Source organism: Labrus bergylta, chromosome 15 (genome assembly GCF_963930695.1).
Source record: "Labrus bergylta chromosome 15, fLabBer1.1, whole genome shotgun sequence".
Taxonomy (NCBI): domain Eukaryota; kingdom Metazoa; phylum Chordata; class Actinopteri; order Labriformes; family Labridae; genus Labrus; species Labrus bergylta.
Window position 1 is genome coordinate 13,239,372 of NC_089209.1, and position 21,276 is coordinate 13,260,647.

At 40.6% G+C, this 21,276-nt stretch overlaps 1 protein-coding gene across 2 annotated transcripts in view; it reads right to left on the reverse strand.

Moving 5' to 3' along the window:
* The window catches only part of nhsl1b (NHS-like 1b), a 101,443-nt gene extending 81,366 nt beyond the window's left edge, over positions 1-20,077 (reverse strand). For both annotated transcript variants that reach the window (XM_065964153.1, XM_065964150.1), the window contains exon 1: positions 19,529-20,077. In XM_065964153.1, the coding sequence (XP_065820225.1) occupies positions 19,529-19,847 (319 nt within the window). In that variant the 5' untranslated portion in view covers positions 19,848-20,077. The remainder of the gene's footprint in view (positions 1-19,528) is intronic.
* Positions 20,078-21,276: the final 1,199 nt, after the last annotated feature.

Sequence of the window (21,276 nt, forward strand, 5' to 3'; positions counted from 1 at the left end):
TGTCTCTAGTTTTATTTGTGCCTTGGTCTCTTGCATTCTTCAGTGTCCTCTCTCAGCAGTGTTGTCTTCTCTCCATCCTCTCCTCTCCAGTCCTCTAGCAGACAGAGAGCTTTCTCCGCTGATGTGATTATGGAGGGCTTTCTCAAACATCACCCGCACTCACAAAGCAACAACTGAACCAGAAGAGATTGGAAAAACAAGTCAGATCTCTGCAACTTCAACCACATGTGTCATCTGCCCGTCATTTGAACTTCTGAACAAAACCGACTCTGACCTACAGCGGGTTTTAAGTGTAATTGCGTGTGTGAATAACTTCAGTGTGCTTATACTGTTTGCCATAATCATAACTTGCAAGCCATCCGGAAACCTTTGGACAATCCCTTTTCCGCGGGACAATTCATCACTCCTCATCTACTTTTCCAACCCAGCAGGAAACAGCACTGAGAGACGTGTCAAATCCTGCGGCTGGTGACGCTGCTCTGGACGAGGGAACAATCGCAGGGAACAATCGTAGAGAGAGCTGATTGGACGAGGCAGCTGTCCGATTTGAGAGCATTCTTCCTCTGAGGTCTGAGACTACGGTCAAGGGTTGGCGGTGAAGGGAGGATGGCGACAGGGACAGGAAATGGAACAGGATATAGTTGACAGCGGCATCTCCCACAGGATGCGAGGAAATACATCTCTGACAAAGGGTTAGTTTGTGGTTGATGGTCTGAAGTGTGGACAGGGAGGAAAGATTGGCTTAAATCCAACACAAGGTACCAGAAAGAGAAGCGAGAAAATGAAATAACTTGTGTTATCTGTGTAAAATCAGACAAGGCAAACATATTTCTCAAGTTTTCTGCTATTTACTACTACTTTAAAGGGTTGTGCACATTGTTATCTACCATATGAAAGTATCAGAAGAAGCTATCGTTATATAATTTTTCTTGTTCTCCATCTTCCCTCCACACGTTTCCTACTGTAATCTTTTCTTCTGTTTTAATCCTAAAAGCCTAGCCAGGGACAGGGGTTGCAAATTAGCCATGGCTAGAAACCTGTACGCATGGCAACTACTTATTATTTTACACATGAGGCAACCAATGTTCATTAAATTAATCAATAAAGTCAAAATATATTGGACTGAATCTTTGCTTATATTGCTAAATTGGATTAAATCTGTTCTAATCTCAATAGCCCTCATTCCTTTAAAACCCCATTTTGGACTTCATCTATCCTTAAATTCATGATATTCTCTCTTTTCTCGAGTGTCAGCCACTTCTTTCAGTCTCTCAGCGTGTAAATTTCCACAGTCTGGTTTTGTTCAAAAAAAAAAATGTCGCTCCAGCCTTCACACTCACACAAGTCCACCGATCATATGCTTCCTTTTGTACTTCCTTTCTTCCTTCCTCTGCTCATTCCCGATGACTCTTCACATTCCCATACCTCAAAGTCTCTGGTGAATAACATAGTTAGTTACACACTAACAACAAAAGATAAAAAAAACGTGGAAAATGAAGACAGAGGAGTATAATTTCGCCAAAAGCGAACATTTAAAAAGGAGCAAGGTCAAAGAATGAACAACACAAAAGCCACGAAACTTATCCAAAAATGTTGAACAGGGTAACTGCTGTTAAGGATGTGTTTTGTTTGTTTTTTTTAAATAAGAACAAGAACACATGTTGACATGCCAACCCACAAAAACATGAAGCTGTGGTTAAATGGGATTGGTCTGTACTGTGAAAACCCAGCCACATAGACTGCCTTGCATTTTAACTCTGCCCTCACATTGAGGGTGTGTGTGTGTGTGTGTCTATGTGTGTGTGTGTCTATGTGTTTGTTTGTTTGTGTGAGCAGACCTTTTCCCACACCACTCTACATTTGCTGCCAAATTCACACATTAGCAGCATGAGAGAAGTCGACAAGGCCTTCAATCAGACACACATATACACTAGTGGGAATACAAGGTGCTGCACACACACACACACACACACGAAGGAAAAGTTTTACTGTCTGGCACCAGTGAAACCACAGAATAAAGCAAACGAGACCTTTGGTTGTACTTAAAAAGCATTTGATCGAGCAATCAATCTAATGAATCCTGATTCAAAGTCAAACAAAAATAAAATGATGAAGAAATGACGAAGAACGAAAAACGTGGACATTCAATGAAAACAAGAAACACTCCGTCTGACATGTGACATTAACAAGTGTTTCTGGAGCATGTGGCAGCAGTGCTCAAGTGTGTTTGTGTGTGTCTGGACAGCATCAGAGGGCTGCAGCAGAGAAAGGACAGGGAGAGCATTATCAGTGAATGTCAGCAACACACAGGAGCAGGGCACACTGACCACACAGACACAGGCAGCACAACTGTGACGTCTCTCAGACTACAAGACAGTCATGGAAACACGAGCGAGAGCAATGTCCATGGATTGGGTTGTGGGTTTTCACTCTTGTTTGTATTGTGATGTCAGAAAAATGTCAATAAAAATAATAATAAAAAATAAAATCAAAACGGATCAAAATCACACACAATAAGATATATATATATATATATATATATATATAGTCTCACAGTACAATTTATATAAACTAAAACATATACATTTAAAAATTAATTACTTTTTTTTTGCTTTATTAACCTACTTTTTATAGTGTAAACCCATAAATATGTCACTTAACTGTGTGCTCGAACCCTTGTTTCTAATTCACCTTCACTCAAACAAGTTTGAAATGTCATGTTACATCTGCAATAAGATTTAGTCAGTCTGGAGAAAAATAGTGGTAAATATATGCCCACAATGTATTTTTGGGTGACACCGGATGTAAACTGGAGTGGACTTTGCTTTAAGAAGCTCAACAGTAGCTAGATACTTTGAAAAATAAAGGGTTGAAAGGTTTTTCTCAATGTACAACCATGTTTCTCATGAGCAGCGTTGGTTCCTGATACAAAAAGGATATCCCTCCTCAACTCAACCAGCCTAGATGAGTTCCTCAGGGATTTGTTTGGCCTTCTGTTTGGTTCTACACAACAGAAATTTTATTATTGTATCAGGTTTTAGGTTGGCTCTGCCAAAGGAACTTTTTCACTCTTCCTTGATGTGGTAAAGCAATCAATCACAGAGAATAGTTTGTAGCCAAGAGCCTTACTAATGAAAAAAATACTGACATTGACAGTGATGTATTGTCACTGATTCACTTAGCAGAGTCCTTTTGCAATGATGACAAACAGTTCAATCAAATAAAGGGCTACAAAACTGGTAATATGAAGGATGACATTATCAGTTTCACCATAGCCTCAACTATCATCAGGAAACCAAACCAATTAAAGATGAGGGAGTGAAGCAAGAGAATACAAACTCATTAGATGAAATTGAGTAAGACTGATTTCCAAAAGTGTTACACAATACAAATGGAAAGACAGACTCAGCCTCAGAAATGATTTTGTTCTGCTGCAGGAACTAAAGTAGATATGATATTAATATCATCAAAGCCATTAGGGATGTTTCTAGCGATTTATCTCCATGCCAATTAAACTGAAATTTACATTCAGACCGGTCGACTAGAGGTAAGAAAACACTAAAAACAGTCAAATTTGAGCGGATTTATTTAACGTTGCGATACACTATACGAATCTGCTGCACAGGTAGCCGTGTGGTTAGTTTGTGAGCCCTATGTACAGAGTCTGTAGTCCTCAAAGCGGGCAGCCAGGGTTCAAATCTGACCTGTTGCTCCTTTCCAATGTGTTTCTCCACTCTCTCTCTCTCTCTCTCTCTCTCTCTCTCTCTCTCTCTCTCTCTCTCTCTCTCCCTGATTTCTGAATCTATCCACTCACCTGTCTTAAACAAAAAAGACTATCTGAAACTCACTAATATCTTGCATACATTTGAATAAAAAAGTTTTTAAAAAGAACTAACCAGTACAAAAAAAAAACTTATTATCTAATGTCAGACTTACATCAAGTTTTTCTTGTGAACACTGATAAATATGCATCTTTTGTATAGATATGAGACCCGTGTAGGCCTATATTGAATTTTTGTGTTCTTCTGATCTTCATAAAAAAAGGAACTAATAAACTGAGCTGTGAATAACACATACTGTACATAACCAACCTGTGCGGTGCAGACCTACAGTCATCTCTCTACATGGATAAATGGAAATATGACCCAATTCCATGTACTATGTCCCAGTGACCCACAAGGAAAACGAGCCACAGAGTGTACTGTTGTGTGTGTGTGTGTGTGTGTGTGTGTGTGTGTGTGTGTGTGTGTGTGTGTGTGTGTGTGTGTGTGTGTGTGTAGTACTTATGCTATTACTAGGTTTGGAGCCGTCTAGGCAGTGCTACGAGTGGCTGATGGCTGATAGATGTGAGCTCATACAATGGGCTTCTGTGTGAGACTGGCTGATGGGAAGCAGAGATTAAAAAGAGGCTGAAATTAGCAGGATAACCACACACAACTGTAAAATTTGACTTTGTATCTCCAACACTTGATTTTAAATACTGTGGTCCTTCAGTGCAGATGCAGTAACAGACTCTGAGTTTATTCCAGTCCTGTTAAATATTGGCACTTTATCAAAGTATTTATTACATATTCAGAGGTTACATGAAAAAAATCCAGTAGGGGGGTTAGGGTTGGGTTAGGGTTAGATTGTCTTAATTGAATTACCTTGTGTAAAAAAATAATATCATAAATTATCGGGGTGCATCCTTTAATTGCTCAACATGTGGCAAGACTACACCCAAAGCACAACGCCCACAAACTTTGGCAGAGTACTGGAAACTATTGGGGTTGAACCAAAACCACAAACAACTATGTTACACCAAATCCCTGATTAATAAAATAAATGTGAACCCCGACTTGGGCAAGCCCTGAGGAGACACAACGGGATGAGACGAGGAGGAGTGGAAAATAACTTTTTAGACCTCATTTAGGTTTCCTCCCTGCTCCTGCAATTGCTTCCCCTCCCCTTTCAACCCAAACCCACAACCACATGAAAGGCCCATATGGAGAGGAGACAAGAGTGTGTGAGTGTGAGTGTGAGTGTGAGTGTGTGTGTGTGTGTGTGTGTGTGTGTGTGTGTGTGTGTGTGTGTGTGTGTGTGTGTGTGTGTGTGTGTGTGTGTGCGTGTGCGTGTGTGTGTGTGTGTGTCTTAGCTGGTTAAGGGGACTCCCTCAGACCCTCAGCCTTAAGAAGCCAGGCAGACAGCTGTTTTCTTGAAGAACGCCTAACCTTCTCTTTAACACACACACACACACACACACACACACACACACACACACACTCGCCCCTTGCTGCCCAATTAAGACACCCAGTTATGTTGTTAGTGGCTGTTTACCATAAACTCCCCTCTTCTTCCTGCCCCTTCCCCTCCTGACCTCTCCATTTCTTTTTTCGTCTGACTGATCTTTCATTTTCTTCTTCCCCCTTCTCTACACTGTTACTCAGCTGAAATGTCATATGTATAAAAAAAGACTTCTAGTCAAATAATAACAAAATGTGCAAAAAAAGAATAAAACTTCTATAAAAAAAATCATAAATGGCAAAGGTTCCTAAAAGTCTGCACAATTTCTAAGTACAGTCCAACATTTGTAATTACAGCTTCAATATTAAAGAAGTGTTTCAATTCCACATTGCTCTCTGATTCTTTCTGATTCTTTTTAACTTTTTCAAACCTTCCGTTTTCTTTATCCCAGCAGCCTCAAACACCTCTATTCATTCCTACTATTCTCTCTCACCTCCTCCACCTTATCCTCCAATTTCCTCTCACTCCCTCCCTCTTTCTGTCGAGCCGCTGAGTTGTGACTGGTGCAGAATGGTCAGCTTGCTGTGAGGGTTTAGGACTGGCCAAGATTCTGAGCGCGTGTTTGTGATTTTAAGCATGTAACTGCACGGCTCTGCCAAAGGGAATTAGCCTCTATTTTCCTCTCTCTGTCGTGTAGAACGCTGTCTGAAAACACTTTCAAAACAGCTAGATCAAAAAAAAGGGATGGGGGGGGGTGCACACAGCCAAAACGGACCGGAGCGAAGACGCAATGCACACGTATCTGGTAGAAGTTCTGGACACCCCCTCAGTTTGCCAGATATGAGACCAGTAAACGGCAAATTAGGATAAATATTGGAGATGCTTTTGAAAAAAGGAGAGAGGTTAGAACGAAGAAAGGTTCCAAGACTGATGCAGGGCATGCTAAACACTGAGGCTTCTTACCCGATCTTTAGCCTATTTACTGTTTCTTAAGCGCTTGTAATAAGGGCAAACAATTTGAAATATGATTTGTATCACTTTCTTATCCACTTTTTACCAAGTAGTCTGGAAAAATGTCATGATATTTGGCCCTTGAAAACAAACGGTCAACACTGAATGAAAACAACAATCCTGCAAACCCAATCTTCCTGTCCCCAATGAATCCAGCTGATTTCATGTATGAATTCATAAATTCTTAGACAGGTTTATACCTTTGCTTTACTGTGGAGACATTGTGTGGTATTTTGTTTTTAATCAATGGAAATGAGACACAGGAGAAACTGAAGACAGAGAGAATGGGAGAGGGTGAAATGATAGCAGGACACAGAACAAAGTGCAGACTTATTCATAAATGATTGATAAAAGAGAAAGATTGATGGATTTCTCTTTTACCCCCCGCCCTGGGGGATCTGACATTTCCACCGAGACCACTCATCTCTGCCTCAGTCTTTCCACAACAAAGACCCTCAGTCTCATCTCCAGACCTCCAGAGTAACAGGGGCCCAGAGGACTTCTGCTCCCCAAAGACAGAGAGCCTTTACTGGGCTAGTTAGCCTGCTTTCCTACCCCATCTTCTGCCAAGACCTTTGGGCCTAAAGACAAGTTCTTCTAAGAGTCCCAAGAGGTTGAGAGTGGAGTAGACGGGAGGCCCTGACAGGAGGAGACGCAGCTGATAGGGGGAATTCAGCCTGTTTCAAGCATTAAAGAGGGGCACATTCTTGGGGCAGAGGGAGCTTTGGGGGGGGGGGGGGGGGGGGGGGGGGGGTGTCTCAGACTCTTTTATGTTGGACTGTCTTGTTTGCTGCTGTGGGCCTCATTGCGGTTAACGAATCAAACCGAGGACTTCAGTTTGAGTGTTTGTGTATGTGACAGAGAAAGTTTAGGAAGGTTTTGTGCAATGACCAGAAGAAGACAAATCCAAATGATCAGTTAATAAAAGGCATTGACTTCAGAGAAGAGCTATTTTGTATTTAAGATTAAGTAGTGGGTGTGATATTCAGGGTTACTCACAATCACTATTTTGAAAGGGTATTGTGAAATATACTTGCAAACAGTTTGAACTAATTTTCTAAAAGGGAAACCTACCTATTACACATCTAAATAAATCCAAAGTTAATCTGCACATATACTGTACATGTGGAAAACTATATTTCCCATTTATCAGTTGAAAAGGAAGAACAACTGGTTCTGGAACAAAAACTGGATCAGTAAAACTGTAAAACTGAGACTGACATTACACCCCAAACAGCAAGTCTCCTTTCAGTTATAGAAAAAAATGCAACTTGACACACAAAACACATATACTCTAACAAAAATGCCCACTGCTTTGAGCTATGAATGTGATCCTTCCCAAACAGCAGTGTATCTCAAAAGAATGAAACTTCCAATGACTTCAGCCCAGATAACACTACTGAGAAGAGCACAATAACAGCCACCTGATACACCAGCATCGCTGCAAACAATGGTTAATATCATATAGTACTCTTTGAGAAGGATCATCTACCTGAACAGTGCATGTTTTCTGGGGGTTTTTACTTTGTTTTTTTTTACAGTATGAGTCTTTATGCAGAGGGGACTTCCTTCCTTTCTTTCTGGCATGAAAATAAGATTTAAGTGTAAGTATTAGATGTCAAATGTTTCATGTTCATTTTCATATGCAAATACAATTCCCTTAGACTAAAGCTCAGGCTCCATCTAAGAAAATGGATTTGGAGCAACAGACTTTTTTTATTTTTAACTTTGCTAATCTATGCATCCCTGGTCATGAAATAGCAAGATGGAAATTTCAAAAATGATGATTTGAAACCAAAAAGATTTTGAGCGAACACAATACTAATCCTTATTTGAACAGCAAATCTCCCTTTTCTAGCTCCCTTGTTGTGAGGATATACTGTAGTGTTTTACAGAATTGTTGTTATAGTGAAAATGGTTTTAAGTTCTGGACTTTGAATCAAAGAAAATATCTTTATGAAGGATTTTAGGACCTAGTGATGGGCTTTTTTTTTACTGGGCATCTTATACCTTCTGTGTGAAAACATGTGGGGCTAATTAAACAGCTATAATGGTCATAGCCTGCTTCACTCACTCAAACACACACCCTCAGTCTCCACCCACACAAAGACAGAGAAGGTCAAAAACACAGCTGAGTCAATAAAGCAGGACTCAGGCCTGCAGTATCCTCTAGTCTAAAGCAGACATGCAGGTTAGCCACCAAAAGGTTTGACCATTCAAATCCCAACACCTACACATCAATCAATCCGTTAGTGTAATGTCTTCGGCAAGGCACTTCTGGCTACATTTTTGGGCAGGTTTTTTTCGTGCATGCTTAAAGTCATTATCCGACTCATTGAATTTGGAGAGCAACACAAATCTCAACATCTAAGAGAAGAAAAGTCATGCAAAGAACATCAGAAGCGAAATGTCATTTTGGGCACAATATGAGAGCCCGAAATCCCTCACAGCACTTCCCTGAAACTTCAATTTTAATGACTCATTTGTATATTAGATAACATGTAGAAATGTCAAGATTTATGTAACAGGCAAGTTATTACTGATATCCATGAATAAACTCTCCACACCCATCTTTTTTTCACAAACCAAACGTTAAGACACATGTACCAACACACACACACACACACACACACAAACACAGTGCGTTGTCGGTGCAGCCAAACTTTCTAGCATTGCCTCCATCACGGAGCACAGTAACAGGACTGGGCGTGCAGTCTCCAGCGGGGATTTAAGGAGAGATTAACCATTCTGTAGCTGTATGAAATGATATTCCTCATAATCCCCATCACTGACTCCTAAAATCCCCTCCGTCTGTGTGGCATGGAAGGGCCTCTTTGAATGTGCTCTCCTGTTATTTTGAACACGCACGCACCTCAGTACACACAACCCACACAACACAGCTGGACACTTGCATACAGATGTGTGGGATTACAGAGTCAGTGCGTAGATGTGTATAAACTTGCAGGCGAAGTTTACGCTCCTTAATTGTTTATGCTTACAAAAAAAGAGTAAACCAAATAAATATCAGAAAACTGTGATGCACCATCGAGCAAAAGGATGTCGAATATATTCACTGAGACACCATGGCTAGTTTTTCCATCAGGGAGTTCACTTAACAATAGTTCTGTTCTAATATTTGGACGACAGTGCGTCATCTGTACTTGTTGATTACACATGTCATTCATCTTTTTCTGAATAATAAACTTAATTTGAGATTTATTTTTCCTTATTTTGTCACAGAAATATTGTATAATTTGTGGCTAGCTTGTATTTGGCAAAGCAAATACCTACAACAGGACTTTAAAATAAAGCCTATATAAAATAAATAATTTTGCAGTTTGCAAAAGTAGATTGAAGTTGTTTACATGACTCAAGAAGCTTATTTAATAAGCAGAACATAAGGTTGGATATCTCATATCACATTTATTGCCACTGCAGGGGAAAAATTTGAAATGGCTGTGAAACCGTCCTTAAGTGTAACAAATTTCTTACGAGTTTTGAGTGATAAACTTGTGACATGTATTGACAGGAATAATTTTGATCTTACAGTATTTCTTCCATGCTGCTGTGTGTGTGTGTGTGTGTGTGTGCATGTGTGTTAATCTGTTTGTGTTCTCTGTGAGTGGGAAAGTGTTTGTGCACATGCTGCTACCAGTCTTTGAACCTCTTTTTCCTTCAGGCAGCTTTCAGGTTTAATAGAATGGATCACAATCATGAAAGCACTTGCTGTGTGTTTGTCACTGAACGCGTGTGTGCAGAATGGTACAGAGGTGACAAAAGATGACATAACAAGAGGTTTAGGAGAGACAAATAAGACATGGGAACCAGGTGAATAAAGGACAAGAAAGGAGGATAGAGAAATATGTTAGTGTGGTTTTAAGACGGCACGCACACCTTTTTCTTTATATACAACTGTGTGTGGGCTGAACAACATGACAGCAGATCTTTAGCCAAACATTTGCACACACCACACAGACAAGAACATGGTCATGTAATCATTTCTTGAGTAATAGACCATACCACGGGGAAAACTTTCTGTATGGAAGCTCGAAGGTTTACAGGGTTTAAGTTAAGTTAACACATGTACGTGCATACACACATTGAAACACACAATGAGGTCTCTGTGGATGAAGCAGACAGCAAGAGCTGCTACATAGGAAGATTCAGTAGTCAATGGGGATTCCTCTGCACAGTATGTCATACTTCAGTGACACATGCTTTCACAGACACACTGATACACACATGCCGAGCACTAGCATAAGATAGATGATGCACGAAGAACCTGCTTCAGGAAGGAAAGGAGAGACAAAGGCCCCATATTACAGCCTTTTTGTTTTGACTTATTAACAGAGAAATTAGTTCAGCAGGTAAAGCAGCAAAAAAAAAAAAAAAAAGTCTAAACAAGTGAAAAACCTGCTGCATCGGGGAGCCAGATAGCCTAGTGTTTATGTTGCGCGCCCCTTGTACGGAGGCTGCAGTCGTCATAGCAGCGACCATGGGTTCAAATCCGACCTTGGCCCTTTGTTGCGTGTCATCCCCTACTCTCTCCTACAAACATTCCCTGTCACTCCTCTCCTATCCAATAACGGCAAAATTACGCAAATATACAGTTTATATATATATATAAACATTTGTTAATGTTTTGTTTTTTTTTAAACGTGCAGCATTACTTCACACTGTATCCAAGTGCGCAGCTGCAGATGTCTGCACGAGTCTGCAACTCTGCATACCCCAAGAATAGCAAGTATTCTGTAAATTAATATATTTTGTTGTACACACGATGCAGGCATGTTTACTGTATGTCAGCATGTGAGTTATGCTGTGGGGCTGGGGTATGTATACAGTATATATAATAATAACTCAGGTTGACAATGGACTGTTTAACTGTTGGCAGGAATTGAGGACGACATATTGTGTTGCCATTTTCTGTCACATACAGAGCAGAGGGCGGGGCAATGGCCCTAGACAAACACAGTGTTTGAATAGAAACAAGTACTGATTATAATGTCCATAAATACTGCCCAAGCTATTATTAGATTGACTGTCAAAGAATAGAATCTCACAAATGTATATTTAAAGGAGAATTATATTATATTTAACAGTGCTTTTAGTAAGCTTTTATGTCATTACAACATTGTCTTTGAACACTGCCTGGGGCAACAGTAAACACAACGTCACAAAATAGTTATAACCCTCCTCACACCACCATCTACAATAACACTGCTGATAGTTGATACACACGTCCAACTGACTCATACCTTGGACTTTTCCATGACAGAACTCAGGAAACCTATCCGCATCACCCTCAACTGAAATAACCTAGTTCTTTATTTCCAAAAAATATGTATAGATTCCCTTATCCTTTTAACACAGAGTAAGGTTGTCAACATTATCAAAACTTTTCCTATACCACATGCTATAAACGATACAATATCTATTCTTTTTATGTTCAATAGTACCGAAAAGTAGCAAAGTTATGAAAGAAAAAACACACACACGGTTATGTATTCTACCTGCCGCAAGCAGGGCAGAGAGAGAGAGAGAGGAAGGCATTGCAGAGGTGGGCGATCAAAACTGAAATATGTCCAGTGAGCGCCAGTATTTAGAAACAAAGAGGTGATACAGAGAAATACGATGTTTTTTTGTATTGTTTCAAAGCCGTTACACTCTAAAAGATTGTAACACGTTGACACCTCAGCACAAACGTGCAGGACTTTGCTTTATTGCTTTATTGTGTGTGACTACAATATAATCAGACAAGGGAGGACTGTAGTCATGGCGACCAGCGGCAGGACGCAATCCGGCATTTTTTTTTTTTGTTTACTTTTCTGTAGGCTACAGATCATCTTTTCTGATATATCTACAATTGTATCAACTTTTCTATATCCTACAACAAGTTCCACTTCCTTCTCTTTCACCAACCGTCGTCCTTTGTTTTTTTTAAATGAAACTTCATTAACAATTGTCAACGCTTCGTTCAGATTTCTCTCGTACAGTGTGAGCTCTCCGGCCGTCACCCCGACAATCTGGTCGGGCGTCGTAAGCGATTTGGTCGTACAGGCGTGAGCTGACATGCCACCCCGACTTTTATACAATCGGGGAAAAGTCGCACAGTGTGAGCCAGGCCTAACACAGAGCAAACTGAAGTGTTTGACTGACTTAGACTGAGTGACAATATTACAAATAACTACAAAGAACATTAAGGGCAAATTGGTAGTCACAAATTTCAAACTTATCCCTCAAATATTACACATTGTGTCCACTTGACTGGGACCAAATCTTGATGGCACTCAGCTTGTTTATTCAGCTGATGGAAATCAAGTTGTCTTACATCGTAAATGTTACAGAACTAAAAATGTCTGAATAGTAGCAACTAACAGCTTATAATGAGAAATAATCTGCCAATACAAATATAGCCGAGGCCTCACCCAAGCTTCTCATCACCCCACGACTAGTTATATAGTGCAAACATTCAGTCTAATCCCAGATTCAACTGGAAATGGTTTCATTTAGAAACACAACCCTTGATGTGCTCCGTACTCTGCAGTCCTTTGTCGATATTTCCAGAGTGATTTCTACAGTCATCACTATAGACTACAGGACATAGCACTCATTGCACTTAGTGTGCATGGGCGTGAGCATCTGTGTGTGTTTCCATGAGTGCAGTGGTTAAGTGGCACAAATGACAGATGTGGCAGAAAATCCCTGTTTATTTTTCCTCGGGCAGTCAAAGAGTCAGAATGTATCTGTGTGTGATTTTGCGTTGGCATGAGTGAGTGCAGTGTGTGTTTGGGCCTTGAGTGCTGCAAAGTGCTGATGGGGGATAACAATAGGCTTTATGTTGCTGTAAGATGAGCTCCCACCTGCTGCAGTTTGTCATTACGTGTACTGTATGGATGTGTGTTGTTCTCTCTGTCTGTCAGCCTGTCAAAACACTAAACTAATATTATACAGGAGGTCTTCATGCTTGCTACACAGCACACGCTGCAGCTGCTTTAGCGCGTCCTCTGAGGTTGTGTTGCGGTGCATGTGGTAAAATTTAAAAAAAATTAAAAAAGGGGGGGGGGGGCTGTGTGATGATGATGTATCAAATCTATATGAATGGAAACTATTGTTTTTATAGCGACAAAGCTGATTCAAACTTGGAAATGATGAGTGGCGTAACGCAATGATTTTGTAGCCTAAGATTCAGAGTCCATGACAAAATGTCTTGAAGGATGCTGCTCTGTGAATATCAGGCAGCTGTAACCAAATCAACAATATGTGTTAGCAAGAAAAAAACAGAACAAATGTAAAATTACTGATGTGATAGTTCCTCTCATAGATCCTCAATACATCCTATCACATAACTTGAAGTGACACAAACTCTACTAATGAAAGTTCCATCAGGCTGCAGGAATATTAAACACATGTACTGACATTAAGAGATCCAAATGTGGAAAAGAGAATTGAAAAGAGAAATGTACCGAGCGAGCTAATAACAGATCATAAGAGAGACAGAGAGCAGGAGAGAGATGAAGGCCGTGCAGAGGGCCTTGTCTTTGTTGTGGTCAAAGCGGCAGTACGAGTGCTGACATCAAAGTACAGAGGACGGCCAGAGATGAGAGAGGAAAGGTCTGGAAGCCATATGAAACAACAGGAAGAGACAGAGATGGCTATAGGACAGACTGTAAGAGTGAAGGGATGGGAAGAGCGTTTCACAACAGAGGAAAGATGGAGGGGAAAGCTGAGGGAAAAAAAAGGGAGAGTGACAGTAGAATATACTGAAACATCATGACACATCGGTGCAGTCACAGTCCAGCCGTGAAAATGTTTTTGTCAGACGTTGTATAATGACGTACAATCTTGAAATCAATGCATATCGGATATTTGTATTTTTGCCTGGTCAAGAATAAGGAACCAAAGATCTCACTTTGTTGTGTGTTTCACTCCCCACTGGAAGTACAATTTGACCTTAACATCTGGCTCCCAAAATAACAGTTGTGTAAAATTTAGCCCAACTAAAAGTAACTCTAATGATTGAAATGGTCTGTTTTAGCTAATATAATACCATAAAACAAACCAATAGTGAATAATTTGAACATTATAAACTGTATATAACATTCCTACAGTTCCATACCGTTCTGAACTAGAGAAAAAAATCTGAGTGATTCTAGTGTTCTTTGGCCTTCATAAACAAGTGTTTAATCATGCCAAAGAGGTTTAAGCTTTGGATAATGTCAGGGAGAGAGATGAAAAGAGGATTGACACAACGAGAGAAGCAACTGTACATTGAAGAAGTGGAACTAGAAATGAGTAAAGAAGTTAAAGGGTTGGCAGACGAAGGGTTTCCCACAGATCCAGGAAGAAGACACTACAGTAAGAATTCGATCTTACTTATCTGTCCGCTGGTCGGTTAAACCCTGGATTGAACTCACAACCTCCAATTTGCCAATCTGATAGTCCTGCTTCTGGCTCCTCTTAACGTGTTAACACAGGCACGTGGTCGCAGTATATAAATAAGCGCCATCACCCCCTCCCTCTCACTCACTGTTAATTTCCTTGAATATTTCCTGCTGTGTTCTCACGTTAGCTCACCCACGACGTCACACAGAAAATTTACTAGTGGGCTGGCATAAAATAAAGGAAAAATGCATGAAACTGTGAAAAAAACAGTAATAACATTTAAAAAAAAATAAAGAATATACTGTATGGTGACACCTGCTGACTTACTGCTAAAAGCAGATATACAATTTTAAATTTAGCATCTTTCTTACGGGCTGTTACCGTCAAGAATTAATCGGTCTCTGACAGATTAAGTTTCATTAAACTGAACAGACGCAGCTGGATACAGGACATTACATGTGATAATCATCAAGTATCTTCTGTTAACACTGACTTGCTGCTGAAAGAAATGCATGATTGATAGAAATAAACAAGATAAATTAGGAACAACTCTTGCATTCATCAGTCTTTTTTTTTTTTCCCCCTCTTTCTCTTCAATGCATTTTCACTCCCAAACACTCCTCAACAGCCTTGCCAGGGCTGTATCTACATCCTGGGCAGTCCACACAGAAGCGTGAGAGAGTGCGGCTGCATGGATAAAGACACACAAGTCAACTTGGATACAATGCAGTGGCAATACCCTTCCACTCCTTGGAATGCAAAAGAAGTTTCCCACTCTTTTCCTCTTTTTTTTTGTCGTATTCTCTCCACTTTCTTTTTCCTGTCCCTCTGGACCTCTCTCTCTCTTTTGTACCCTGTGGGACCAGGTCGACCCCTCGAACCAGGCCATGCTCTTTTGCTGGAACAAGCCTAGTGAGAACTGACTTGTAGATTCCCACTGCATAACGACTGATTTCTGTCTGGTGAATGGTGGAGACCATGGCTGGCCAGAGTGAAGGTTAGTGACGAGAGCAAATCGATGTGAGATAAACAGGGAGTGCATGTGTGTGTGTATGTGTGGCCAACAGGAAAAGAAGGAAAAAAGATAAACAGCAATTAGTTTATCCAGGCGTGACTCCACTGTGTTATTGTTTGTCATGTGACAAGGGACTTAACTTGGATCTCATCCCATGCTGTGTAGTTTTCTGTCATTATCATTACTGAGAAGCCCTGTTGATGCACACAAATATATAATATACATAGACATCAATACACAGACATGAGAAAAACACACAGGTCTTTGAGAAGCACTTGAACATAGCTACACTTAACACACATGATAAGCAGGCTACAGCTGAAAGATCATTGGTCCAAGACATACGTCTATAAATAAACGAGGGATGAGGGGAAGAATGCACAGACAGTTTGCATCTGTGTCTATCAGAGGAAGATTAACTACGGTTATTGGAAGGTCAGCTGGAAATATGTCCAGACTGAGATTGTATTTTTCTGATCTGTGTGTGTGTGTGTGTGTGTGTGTGTGTGTCAGAGTCCCAGTAGCAGGTAGCTATTTGGCATCAAGATAACTAACAGGGAGGCCCTAAGTCTCCTCAAACTCCAATTAACCTTCACTAGTTTGACCTACTTTCAACATTAAAATAGAACAATCTCTGTTCCACACAAAGCTATATTTGGAAGAGGAGACTGTTTAACAAACTTCACTCAAAAGTCAAAGCTGAGACATATCACTGAGTGAGGCTACTACAGAGTCCTTAACCAGGCAGTTTTAGGAAACTGCGAAGAAAATTGTGACAAATCTTCGGCCTTCATTCAACATGGAAGGCAGACTGAAGGCTTTTTCAACCAAGTAAGTGTCAGCAATAGAGGATAAGCTTGTTTGCTGTTTGCTATTTTCAAAAACATGGGGGCCATCAAAAGATAAAGCATATTGATTATTTTTTGCATTTTACATTACAGCTGTGCAATTCACAAGAGGTTTTAAAAATTGTTTAGGTGAAGACTTTTCATCAGAGCCACCTTGCACAGCAACACATGGTGAAGAAGAATGTTGCTGCATGTTGTCAATAAATCACAATCACAGTCCTACATCTCACAGAGATATGTAGACGCATATCTTTTTAACACTTCAGACGATGTCTTCATGATAAATAGATTTTTATCAATCAATTCAAATGTCGGATTGAGGATGACTTTTCAAATGAAAATCTATTTTTATCAACTTAGATAACTGTGGTACCTTGAATTGAGCTCAAGTGTCCGAGTAACATGAATGTTTTCTTAAGACCAAAGTAAAATGTCAACAAAGTCTCACTCATTAAAGGGAGGAGTTTGTTTAAGAGGAATCCTCAATTAACTAGTAAGGCTGCATTTTACAAGTTCTAACCTCGAGCAAAACACTGTTCACAGTGAAGTCTATCTAAATTGTCTGTCAGCTGTTAACAGCAGCACAACTCATTAATTCCAGCATCTCAAACAGGGGCAAGAAACGTGTTTGGACAATAAACACCAGAACAAATGCACATAATACAGTCAGCATCCAATCCATTTCAAATCTATTTTTGCACCCCAAAATATTATGCACTTGTTTTCACTTCCATTGTTGTTGTCTGAATTAAATTGTATTAGCCATTACCCATTAGGCAGCCAAGGCTTAGCTGACCCTTGTTGGCCTGCAACAGCAACCCAAGTCAGTCAAACTTTGTTTAAACTTTTGACTCAGTAAGTGTCAGGTGGTCCCCTCTGAGGCTGGAGAACGACCTCTGACCTGGTGACTAGGACCTCAGCATAAACGGAATAACAGTGGCATGAAACAAACAAAATACACACAAGGAGGAAGATCCCATTTGCCCACCATGACCTATTGTCCTTATTTAAACCTCCCCTGATGTTCACTCTGACTGAAGAGGCCAACAAACAGAAAAACAAGATACTACATAAACACACACACACACACACACACACAAACTCAAGTCACTACGCCCTTCCTTCAATGTCCGTCGTCCATAAGGGCCCCTCTTTAGGCCCTTCACCAGTAACAGGATCCACCTTGGATGGGCGGGGCGGGGGGGGGGGGGGGGGGGGGGGTTAGTTCAGGAATCCTGACCCACAGTAGTTGATGACAAAGTGAGCAGGCAGTTAAATGTTAACATGCAAACTATAGCTGATATAATTATGTAATGCATCACTTTCTGGCTAATCAAACACTGCAGAGTCAATATGATAAGAGGTGTCTAGAAACGTAGGTTAATCCTGCACTAAAACCTAGTACCACAATGTGTAGTCGCATGGTGTTGATAACTACTGTGCAAAGCAGAGGAGGCTGAATGCTATTTTAAATCTATTTGCATGACTTGTTGTTCATAAATTGATTTAAAACTACTTCACCAGCTATACTGTATTATGTCATTTTCAAGTGACTCTGTTCCCTGGCAGTCACTCCAAAAAGTACCCTTTAAAAACAGGTGTTTGTTTTGAAGAGTTTACATGTATGAATGTGAAGTCGGTGCTTCCGTACAGCAGCTCTGGCCTTGGGGCGATGTCAGAGCTGGCAAATACAGATTGCTTAGCAAGTAACACATTGCATTCCAGTCTGCAAGCCCCACGCCTCCACTGAACGACTGAAACCGAGCTAACCTTCAAAAAAGGAACTCCCAGCCCCACCTAGGAGTGCCTCAAAGCTTCAACAGGTACATAGCATAGAAGTTGTTGAGTCATGCCATGCGCGAACACGGAATCAGTTCAATGTCTAGTAGCTGTCATGTAGAGAGTAGCCCCTAAAAAACACAGCTTGACGGAGCATCCGTCTGTGTGTGCTCAATCTATTGCTCATGAGACATCACATTCTCTGTCTGCTCCGCTTATCATTTCCCTCAGCAATCCCTTTTTTTTAAATCTTTGTGCGTATTTGTGTGTGAGAGATGAGTCATAAACTGAAACAGGATGAATATAATATAAAGGGAGGAAGGACAGTAAAATAAAAGAAAAAAGAAAAGAAACAAAAGCCAGTGACACAGAACTTAATTCCTCCTTCAAAAACATTCTAAGGAATTTGGGTTTGTCATCTGAGTCTGACTTTGCAGCATATTTCTGAAGTAAATTAGACAAACAAAGAAGCCGAGCCGGGGAATCAATGGGGAAACTTGATCCCTTAACTACCATGTGGATAAACAGAGTCCCATCACAATCAACTGAAGAGGAAGCCGAGGTATAACCGAGCGGATAGGTACTCACTTAAAAGCTTTACAAAACTGTCTGTGTCATAGCAGATGAAATCACAGGCCTTACATCTTTTCAATGTTTTTGAGCTGGCACAGGCGCCACAGTAGAGCCTATATGTCTGAGTTAATATTTACCCACCGTGTTTGAGACTTCACCAGGTAGCTTTGCAAACAAACCCCTAAAACAATTAGAGCCAGCGCGGGCTGCAGCAAGGAGTATTGATTTTTTCCATGTATCTTCTAGTTCACCGACTTTGTTTGAAAACAGACAAGAGGCAAGGGGGAAACAGGTCGTAAGGCCCTCCTGTGATCTTCGTGCCCTTTGAAGACCAAAACACAGATGGTTGAGTACGTTGAGTGGGAATCCATCATCTCTGACAGGACTCAACTACCCACATTACCATAAGTCTGAATCAAGACAAAACAACACCATGTGTTTGGAGGGGGGACACCGGTCACTCCTCCCTGCTTCTTTCACTTGGGTAAAAGGGTGACAGTCACCTTGAACCTGACCAGCATCTCTCCACACAATAGACTTTTATCTTGAGAGAGCAAGTCAGATTTCATCCATAAAACACAACTCTTCAGTCTGTAATAAATGATTGACTTTCTCACACATTTTGAAAGGGGGGGGAAATATTCACACTTGAGATTCGCACACAGGACACTCGTCCCCAGCACTGCACACTTACGGATTTTGATGTTCTTGGGGTCAAACTTGCGGACTTCACACTGCAGTCTTTGCAGTCGCCCGTGAATCCTGCAGGATCTTCTGAACACCATCCCCGCCTCCATCTCGATGCCGAGGAAGATGTCGCTGGCATGTCGAGAAAGGTCGGAAAGTTGGTGAATTATGTTGGTCAGTGTGTGACAGCCAACCTCGTCCAGTGACGAGAACAATACGGGCTTTCGAAGTTTACGTCTCCCGGGTTCTTCCCCGGGTGTCCTGCCATCCCTCGCCGATAACCTGCTCACACGCCGCGGCTCGATGCTCCTCTGGTGGAAGGGCATGTTTATTTCATAGCAATAACTCCAGCCGGACCGAAAAGTGTTCACGCATAAAATAAAATAAAATAAAATAGAAAAACCTTACAGATTCAAAACAAATCCAAGTCGCTTTGCCTCTGTCCGGCTGCTATGATTTGCGAGGCAGTAAAATCCTTCAATCCCGCCATATTTTTTGTTGTTTTTCAAAGCATGGGACTTTGTGCCGCTGTACACTGGAGACGTTGCCTCTCAAAGCCTATTCAAATTCAACCAGACAAGAGCGCAGGCTGAGGAAAAAAAAGAAAAAAAACTCTCTCTCACACACACACACACACACACACACACACACAAGGAAAAGTAGGAAAGGTACAAATAAAAACCCGGAAAATACTACAAACCACCTGTAGCGACTGGAACCGGAGTCACGCAAAAAAAAAAAAAAAAAAACAGAAGAGACTTCACCTGACTCTTCGTGAAGTCACCGGTCTGATGGAAAACCTGGACCGGATGTATCCAGCACGGAACAGGAGGGACTGAGTCCACCAAACAAAAGAGAAGTTAGAAGTTTGTGTGACTACGTCGAAATCAAAACATGGTCACTATTTCATTCATAACCTGTCGTGAATTTGAAATTTCACTTGTGTTTTCTTTAATATAAACACATTTAAATTATAAGTAAGCTAATAAATACTGGATAACACTAAACAAACCTTGCCAAATTCTAACTTTTCAGTTGAAGTCAAAGGACATCAAAGGTCCAATAATATGATGTTATAATATGATATTAGCCTGCAGTTGTTGGTCAGCGCCTTCATTTTATACAAAGGACATGGCAGTTGTTTGCTCATACCTTTTAAAATAACCTCAGCACAACACATTTTGTCTGTGATTTATCTCCTCTCTGTGTGTAACTTACAAGGCATGTTTGTCCAAGGCCTGTGTCCAGTCCAGCGCCTGACATTCCCTACACAGCTCTTTAAATTCCAAAGAGCAAGGCCTCACCATGAAAGCATACCGTTTGAATATTATATATCCAGTTGTCAAGAAGTGTCGCTGTAGTAGTATTTAATGCGCCCCCTGGCGTCTTCAAGTGAACACAGCAACTTTAAGGGTGCATCTAATTAATGTTTGTTTCTGCTGCACATAATGACATCTCATGAGCAACAGGGAAATAATTAAATAATTATCAGCTATATCCACGCATGTCCTTTCTTGTCAAACATGTGTTTGACGGTAAAGCGGCATTATGTTTTTGTTGTTTTGCATACAAAAAAATCACTTCCTTCTTCTGATTACATGTAATTTTAAGAAACTATAAAAGGTCTTCTATTAAGTAACCAGTTTTCTTTTAGGCAAGACCGAACATATCCTTTTTGACAGTAGAAATTTTGATAAACCACAGCAGGAAAAGGACTGGTGTATCTAATGAAACAATGGCCCATCAACATTTAAC